Source organism: Fulmarus glacialis, unplaced genomic scaffold, assembly GCF_000690835.1.
Source record: "Fulmarus glacialis isolate BGI_N327 unplaced genomic scaffold, ASM69083v1 scaffold13135, whole genome shotgun sequence".
Lineage (NCBI taxonomy): Eukaryota > Metazoa > Chordata > Aves > Procellariiformes > Procellariidae > Fulmarus > Fulmarus glacialis.
The window spans coordinates 1-8,984 of NW_009211230.1; the positions used below are offsets into that span (position 1 = coordinate 1).

The window sequence follows — 8,984 nt, forward strand, 5'->3', positions numbered from 1 at the left end:
GGTGTCGGTTGGCTCCGGGCGCCGGTCCCCGTAGAAAGGGCACCCGAGCACCAACAGGTGGTTTGGCACTGCTGCTTCCAGCCGGTCACTTGCTCTTGTCTTCCCCTTCCCTTTTTTTATTTTTTGCACCCCCTTGTAACCTGCTTCTGTCAGATCATCTTCATGCTCTGTTCTCTAGGGAGTGAAAACCAGAGGCATGGCTTTCACACCTACCTGCTTAGAGCGCGCAGAGATGTCAGGTGCCATCTCCTCGGGGCTGTGCGGAGAAGGTGACCTGCCACTCGCGTGGTGTCACTTGGAGCTGCTCCTCTGTAAAGACCGAGCTCCGTCGCAAAAAACATATAGCTGGAGGTTCTTACCGGCTCCCATGCTGTTATCTTTTCTGTGAACGATAAGCGCAGCAAACAAAATAGTTGGTGTCTGTAAAGGACATGATTTGCAAAGGCACAGTAATGGTGCCTTTAAAGATCTGCAAAAAGTAAACAGAAAAGAATAACTCATAAAATGTTGCCCAGGCATTGTAAAAACGGGAAGTGTGTGTCTAACCTATATTTGTCTGCAATTTCTAGTAATAGTTGCAAAACTCGATTACCTTACTGTGAGTTAGGTTGTGACCACGAGAACTAGACCAAGAGGTAGTTTTACACTTGAAATCTTTGCATTTTAATGCATTTTAGAACGCAGAGCTGGGTTGTCAAATATGCCCTGAAACTGTGCTACCGGTTGGAAGTGGCATACTGTAATATATTTATTTCTTAAGAGAATACAGTATGTAAATGTAGGATACTTACAGTAAGGGGTTTTTTTTTATTTTTAAACTACAACTTGTTCAAAGGCAGTGATCCTCTGGATTTTGCCAGATTTCTGTGTGAAAGCATCCAGTAAAAGCGAGAGTGCTTAAAAGCAACTAAATGCCTTTTTTCTCCTTCCTCAGTTGCTCCGTTATTGGGTTGGCTTTCAGGATTTTGATAAATTTCGCAGCAGAAGAGACAGCAGGCAACTGATGGAATTACTTCAGCAAGGGTCATAGGAAGAGGAACTTCTGGATTAGATATTTCAGTGTGATATTTCTGAATTTTTAACATTTATTAAAGATAGAATATATTGGGAGAAATAAACATTTGCGGTACTGCCTGAAATTGTGGTTTTTGAGGCATCATGTTTCTTAAGTTTCCTTCCCTTTTATTTTCAGATCAAAAATGTTCAAAACAGGAAGTTTGACTTGTACCTTTTATTTTGTAAGACTTTTCCCTACTTAGTCTTAGTTCAGACAACTGGGCTGTTAGCGTTTGTTGTTAAAATCTTAACTCTGTGATTCAGCATCACTTAATTGATTGCAGCTCTTGTTTGAAGGTTATTTGTCATTTATAATGTTAAATGTTCCCTCCCTTTTTCTTTCCTAACAGCCATGGCAATGACAGGCCCAACGCCATGCTCGTCTATGAGTAATCACACCAAGGAGCGAGTTACGATGACAAAGGTGACATTAGAAAACTTCTACAGCAATCTCATCGCGCAGCACGAAGAACGAGAGATGAGGTAAAAATCTTTTTTGCTTCCTTTCCAAACTGGGTAAGAGCCAAATATATATATAAACTGCATTTAGTTTTCTGGAGCCAAAGCAAAAACAGACCGTCTTTGCTGAGCGTGTACCTCACCTCCTGAGATGGGCACCGGGATGAGCTTGGCATGAGCATCCAGAGGCAACTGGTGGGTTTCTGAATCCCACGGTAGTTTAAGCTGGAGCTTTTTGAGTTTCTTCTGCAGCCAATTGAAACCTTCTGCAGCCAATTGCTTGCAAATGCAAAAGTGAGATGACTTACCAAGTTTTTAAAAAAACATATATTTGATTATGCAACTAAGTAGAAACAAACTTTGGGATGTGCTTGGGATGACTCAAGAACCATTCTGAAGTAGAAAGCCAACGTTTACAAATGTTTATTCTGCCTGTGTTTGTTCTGTTGCCTCATCCCATTTTATGTCCCTGGTTGTAATATTTAAAACTCATTCTAGAAAATCACTTTCAGTTTGGATTATAATATGTGATCGAGTCAGCTGATAAAGGAAGATAATCTTTTCAAAGACAATGATGGATTGCTGTAAGGACTGTCACTTAATGCTAACTTCTTGTCTGTAAGCTAGCTGAACCTATGGCATCTCTTTAAATATATCAGTCAAAATATAAGAAGCGATTTAACTGAGAAGTATTACTTTTACTTTCCTTTGCCTGGAACCCTCTAATTTGCTGAATACCCTCAAGTTGTAGCACTGGGACTTCTGATGTTCTCCCAACTTGCCATGTAGTCTATAATCAGAATTTTCAAAAAGGTTCAGTGTTCGTTTGCTTGCAGACTTGCTGCCAAAAACCTAGCTAGATCCAAGAGGAATGCCTGCTAACTACAATAACTGCAGAAATGAGGAAGCGATTTAGAAATAAATACTAACTTGCATACATATTTTCTTCAAAGCTTCAAATTAGTAATGAGAGATTGAGGTCTAATCCAAACAGAAAATATCACTGATTTAATTCCTTTCTTTCTCTTTGCACAGCTCTTGCTTTTTATTATAAGCGCTATTGTCTACTCCCAAAACCTCAATGACAGGGTTTTTTCTGTTTAGGATCAAGACTTTGTCTGAACAAACATACTGGACTTTACAAGTTACTTGTTTTTTTTAACAATAGATGTGTCTGTGGATGTGCAATTTGGAGTTTAAATGGTGTTGACAAAATGTACACTGAAGTGCAGATAGGACCTATTAAGGATATTTGGGGGAATTTCAGCATCGCTCGGTCATGCTGAGCTATTTAATTCTGCGTATTGCAGCAGTTGTCTTTTGCTACTGGAGTCACTGTTTTGAGTGTGAAATGAGATGACTGGACAGAGCTTGCTGGGTACTTAAATAAGGGCAAAGCAATTTAAATGTGCCTGATTGTGGAAGCGATAACCCAAAATATTATCACGTCGCAGCAGCTGCGTAGTGGCACAGGAGACCGGAAGAGGATCTTGCGAAGAATGACTTGCATAAGGAGAAGGAATTTTTTAGTACATTTGTAATGTTATACCAATAAAAACACACAATAGAGAGAAAAAAAAAACAAACCCAAACACACCAATCCTGGTTCAGCCAGCTATTAATATGATAGCTGTTGGGAAAAAGTTCCCAGAGGGTAATCGTTACAAATGTCCCCTGAAGCCATTCCCCGCTCTGAAGTCTTGCTTCCTTTTTTTCTTTTCTCCCAAATAATCATTTTGTACTAAGGCTGTAAGTATTTCTGATTCTTTAAGGGGGAGAATGTGTACAGATGCGTTTCCTCTTCCCAAATATTTTGAGTATCTCATGTATTAGGAAATACAAAGTAACTTTTCTCATTTTGCATATGATGAGTTTGAGATGCAGAGAAATTACAGTGCAGATCCACAGATGTCTTTAAATAGCCAATTCTCCCTGGAATAAGTGAGACTTTGGTGCTTAAATATTTATTATGGCTCTGGCCTTAAGTGACTTGCCCAGCTGTCAAAGAGAGAGACAAGAATTGAACCCAGATCTCCTCAATCTACATTCGTATACAACGAAAACATACACTTGAATAAGATGTGAAACTCGGGGCAGGTTTAGATTGTCAAAATTAGAGAGGACAAGGCTAGAATGGTAAAGCTGTAACATTAGATTCTTCAAAAATAATCTCATGTCTGAGTCTCCCTTATATATCATTTACATTTGTGACTTGCTGGCATTACATCCCCCTTTCACAACAAGCGTAGACCAGAGGTGTTGGATATGTGCATGTGATTAAGAAACAATGTTAATTATTCAACCTTTATTTTTCTGATTTGTCCCTGCTATAGACAAAAGAAGCTAGAACAAATGATGGAAGAAGAAGGCTTAAAAGATGAGGAGGTAATGAATATGGTAAAATTATCTTAATGGTTAAATACAAGTGATTTTCTTTTATAAATGGAGATCTGGGATCTTTACATGGAATTGCTGTGATCTCTATGGAGCCCGCTGGCAGAATTCTCACTGTGTTTTTTTTCCCTATACTCTAGAAAAGAATCAGAAGGTCAGCACACGCACAAAAGGAAACAGAATTTCTTCGCCTAAAGAGAACAAGGCTTGGTTTGGAAGACTTTGAGTCTTTAAAAGTAATAGGCAGAGGAGCATTTGGAGAGGTAAATCCTGAAAAGATGACTAAACGTATTTTTAAATGGCACTGGTATTTGTTAAAGACTTGCGCAATTTATACAAGTGAAAGATAAATGTTGTAACAACCGCAGATTGATTTTTTTAGCTTAACAGGCATTGTCTTTATGCCTAATAAATGCTGGTTTTAAAACATTATGTGCTTTAAAGGAACATTAAGGCTGTTGAAAAGGACTTGATGAGCAACCTAAATACAAGTTTGGCAGTGTACTTTAATTCTGACCTCCTGGGGCTGGCCTTATAGAAGAGGGAGAGCTGAAGGGCCACTCGCAGTAGTCTCTTCTGGTGGCCTTCTTCAGAGAAAGATTGCGCAATGTGTCATCTCTGTTAAAATAATTTAATCTCTTAGAACTAACAGAACTTGTTTGCCATTACTGTGCACTATGTAATGCTTTTTGTTTTTATAATCTGATATTCATTAAATGGAAGCCAAGGGCTTGATACCCAAATTTGTCAAGAGTTGTAGTGATAATGCTGTATTTGACTCAAATTTTTGCATACTTCCTAGGTGCGACTTGTCCAGAAGAAAGATACGGGGCATGTTTATGCAATGAAAATACTACGTAAAGCTGATATGCTTGAAAAAGAGCAGGTGAATAAACCACCTTGAGTAGCAATGCTACCATCCATGTTTTAGATGACTTTGGGAGGTAATTGTGATGTGTAGAGAGGAGTAATAGGCATCTGTGGTCTAGGTTTACTAGCTAAAAAAATTATGTATTTTTTTTTCCTCTTTTTTTATGGAGGAAATAGGTCAGAAAAATCTCGTATGAATTCATAAGGATTCATAAGACTCTTTCAAGTCTTTTTTTTTTTTTTTTTTTAAAAACATTCCTTGTAACAACGCAAAAGTTTGAGGAATATATATAGGGTTACAGTAGTAGTTATGCATGTAACTGAATGCTCAGAACGGTGTTTCAAACTACCTCTAATGCCTTGCTTAGTCTTAATGGAAGCTGCAATTGTAACACTTTTTTCTAAGAGGCTCTTCAGTCTGAAGCAAGGTAGGGCTGAAGTCACCTTCTACTTGAAAACATGGGGAAGCAGAGCATTTTTCTAAGGACTAGGTTTGTCTTTCTCCAATGAAAGAGAAGGACGGTTCTATGTATCTGATTTATGTTCCTCCTCCTCATTTTATGATGATGTATGTTACATGTACACATGTGCAAATGATTCAGTATAGATGTCAAGATCGGTGTTTTACTGCATTTCTGATTTATGGAATCAGATATAAATATCAAGTCATATGAATGCTGGAATTCTGACTCAGAGACATAAAGTAGCGGTGTTTAACTTCTGGAAATACAGTGGTCTGAGACAATAATTTCTTGTTCAGCACTGGGATGAATCTAGGAAGCACTCTGTGTGTGTGTTCATAAAATCAGGAACTGGTTTCCATTTCTGAAAGTACTTGTTAAAAAACAAACAGCAGTGTGTTTATGCACGAGTTTATGCAGCACTGCTAAATTAGTGCTGTGGTCTAAATCTGTGGGAAGAGGCTGAAGCCATATCTGAAGGGCATGTAACTGTTTCGAGAAGAGCTAGTTTTTTAGAGATCTAATTATTAGATTTTTTTTTAAAAAATTGAGGTATTTTTATGTATAGGATTAACCTGTTTTTATAGCCAACCGTATGTTTCTCCTCCTGAATCTTCCCACGGTAATAAATTGTGTTTTGGAGTGGTCTTTTATCTAAGTGGTTTTAAGGTAAGTGTTTTCATAGAGTCCCATATCATTTGTACAGTTCTGATTTGAAGGGACCCAAATGCCATAAGAATTGAAAGAATAAAAACATAAACGTGGGTTATCTTACTGTATGGAACCTTGTTCAGGAGAGTGGTTTAAATTTATCTAGCTTGAGTTTTTGCTTAAAAGAATGAGGTTAGTGGTCTCTTGCCTTCCTACCTATGTCTCAATGTATGGCAGCAAAAGTCACACGGTAAGTATAAACGTTACTCAAATGTAAATGTCCAAAGGCAAAAGTCCCCATAAACTTTCCAGTGGAAACTTCTGAATGTAAAAGGGTCTTTCAGATCTTCATGCTGAGGAGTAAAATGGAGTTGGTGTTCAATGGGATTTATCAGATTGGGGAAGAAAAAGAAACATTCTGGAAAAATATAGCAGCTTAATGAAAGCTTCTCATCTTTTTGCTGACAGAAGCATGACTTTTGCATTTGATTTTGAACGTGTTATGCTATTTTATTACCTGAAAATACTATTGAAGTTTTGATGGTGTTTCTGCCCTCATGCAGAAGTTTGATTGCTGTCTTTTCAATATTTGATGCTTTTCAATATAATACTTGAATTTTCTGTGAAATAAATGCATGTAATAAAACATAGACTTGTAATTAATCAAATGCATATGTGTATCTCCAGGTTGGCCATATTCGTGCGGAGCGGGACATTCTAGTGGAGGCAGACAGTTTGTGGGTTGTGAAAATGTTCTATAGTTTTCAGGACAAGCTAAACCTCTACCTTATCATGGAGTTCCTGCCTGGAGGTAACTACCTGAAATCAAAAGACTGCTTTCCTCTTGTTTGTGGATTTCTAACTTCCTAATTACACTCTCATCCCAGACTTCATTTGTATGTGGTTACCATACAGTGGTGTTTGTACTGGACGTTACTTTGTGAGGAAACAAGTCATTGTAAAGCTTTCTGCTTTTAGGAGTTAGGGTTAGTTCTTATCCTTACTGTGGACTGGGTATCTATAGATCCATAACATAACCAGCTTTTGATTTTCTCACCTTTTACTTTTAGCTGGCTTGCAGCAAGAGTGACTTTTAAGGTCCTTTTTTCAGAGGATGATGATGTTTGTCCTCGAATGATAATGCTACTGTAATTCACTTAAAAAGAAAGTTATACTGAAAGCCTGTAATATATGTGACTAATGAAACCACAAGAATGCTTTCTGAGATGACACTGCACAAACGCAATCTGTTTTTTGTAACAGCTCTGTAGCTGAAAGTATCTATTTTAATCTGTGATTCAGATGGGTAGTGAAGAGTGGCAGTCCATAGCTGACTCTTAAGGGATGTTTTTGTACTGCTATTTCATCTTTGTGCTATTTAGCTGTCTCAGTAAGTTTAAGGCAACTACAGTAAAAGTCTTTCCACATACAGTGATACAAGGGAAAATACAAGAGTTTGTCACAGAGGTGCTGGGGAACTCTGTTACTTCATATTAAATCAATTTAGATTTCCTGAGGTTTTAAATAGCTTAATTCTTTTCTTTGCAAATCTTTTCAAAATTAGTGAGAGTGGAGTTTGTGTGTTTGTTTGTATTTACCTTTGCTATTTGTGGGGTGGCTTCTAGGTGATATGATGACACTGTTGATGAAAAAAGACACTCTAACAGAAGAAGAGACACAGTTCTATATAGCTGAGACCGTGCTAGCCATTGATTCTATTCATCAGCTGGGTTTTATCCATCGAGACATAAAACCAGACAACCTTCTTCTGGATAGCAAGGTATGTACTAACCACTGGCTGGGTAGTAGTAAATAGGTCTTGTAATTTTTAACATTGACCTGAACTAGTGTTGACAGTTGTGAAAGAAGACAGTGCTTCTTTCTTAGCCCTGTTCCTTCTAGCTTTTGAGGGCATATCTGCCATATTGCTGGGGGGAAAAAAAACAAGCCAAGAAAGACCTCTCCTCCACCTCCAGCTGTATTCATACCTCACTTATGAGCTCTCTTCTGACAGTTGCTTAAGCTATTTTTGGTTATTTCAGCTGCAATTTAAAACACACAGTTTCAGTTCTCCCCTCTTAGTCAAAGATGTTTCCTTTTGGTATCACATCTGTTACGCTTGCGCTTGCCAAGTATTGGGTAGATGATCGTATCAAATGTGAAGGATGTAGCTGTTCCATTAGCGAGACTGAAAACTGAGATATTATCTCTCTCGGAATCAGGATGTATTTCTGAAGGCTGGCCAGGCTACCTGATTGCTTCTAGGTGGCTATTGGAGGCAGTTTGCAGAAAGCTTGATTGTTTCACTACCCTCCTATTGCTCGCTACAAGTTTGCTTAAAATTTAGCTTGTTTGGAAAAAGTTTGCCAACAATAAATAATTATGCTTTACCACTAGCCAGCTAATAATGCACTGTTGGAATTACTGATGTAATTCAGTATGCCTACACTAGATGTAGATAAATTTAGGTCTTTGAAAAGTATGTATATTTTAGATATACATCTAAAAATTGCACATAGTCGGTGTGGTCCCATGTTATGCACTGGGACAGATCCAATCCATGAATTTAAGGTGTTTCTGCTTATCTGTTGCGGTCAATGCACAATCCAGGGACTAAAGCTCCCTCTGGAGACGTTTGCTTTCACTCTGAAGCGGTCAAGAGCTTGCAGGAGCAGAAGTTTCTTGAAGTAAATAGCTACTGGGCTTTCTCTGTGTAGTAGTGATAAAAGTATTAATAGCTTGATTCTATGTAGTCTTAGGCTAAAACAAGGAATGCAAAAAGAGTACATCTATTATGCAAAATAAAGGGAGGGGAAGAAGTAGAAAACTTTATTTGCTATGATAATGTTTCATACTGGTTTTGTATTTTGGGTTTTTTTGTTTGTTTGTTTCCAGGGCCATGTAAAACTCTCGGATTTTGGTCTGTGTACTGGACTAAAGAAAGCCCACAGAACAGAATTTTATAGAAACTTGAACCACAGTCTTCCTAGTGACTTCAGTAAGTTATTTGGCTTCAGACGGCTATCTGCGTACTTGCTGTCAGTGCCTGACATAACTCATTTCAATGTGAGGTTAGAAGGCTGCGGGGGGGGG

The 8,984-nt window shown here is 38.1% G+C and overlaps 1 protein-coding gene across 1 annotated transcript in view; it reads left to right on the forward strand.

Annotated features, from left to right (window-relative positions):
- The first annotated feature begins 1,408 nt into the window (after positions 1 to 1,408).
- Positions 1,409 to 8,984, forward strand: part of STK38 (serine/threonine kinase 38) — an 11,381-nt gene continuing 3,805 nt past the window's right edge. Inside the window, exons 1-7 of the mRNA XM_009577463.1 lie at positions 1,409 to 1,539; positions 3,849 to 3,900; positions 4,050 to 4,172; positions 4,712 to 4,795; positions 6,579 to 6,702; positions 7,517 to 7,671; positions 8,787 to 8,889. Coding sequence (XP_009575758.1) covers positions 1,409 to 1,539; positions 3,849 to 3,900; positions 4,050 to 4,172; positions 4,712 to 4,795; positions 6,579 to 6,702; positions 7,517 to 7,671; positions 8,787 to 8,889 — 772 coding nt within the window. The remainder of the gene's footprint in view (positions 1,540 to 3,848; positions 3,901 to 4,049; positions 4,173 to 4,711; positions 4,796 to 6,578; positions 6,703 to 7,516; positions 7,672 to 8,786; positions 8,890 to 8,984) is intronic.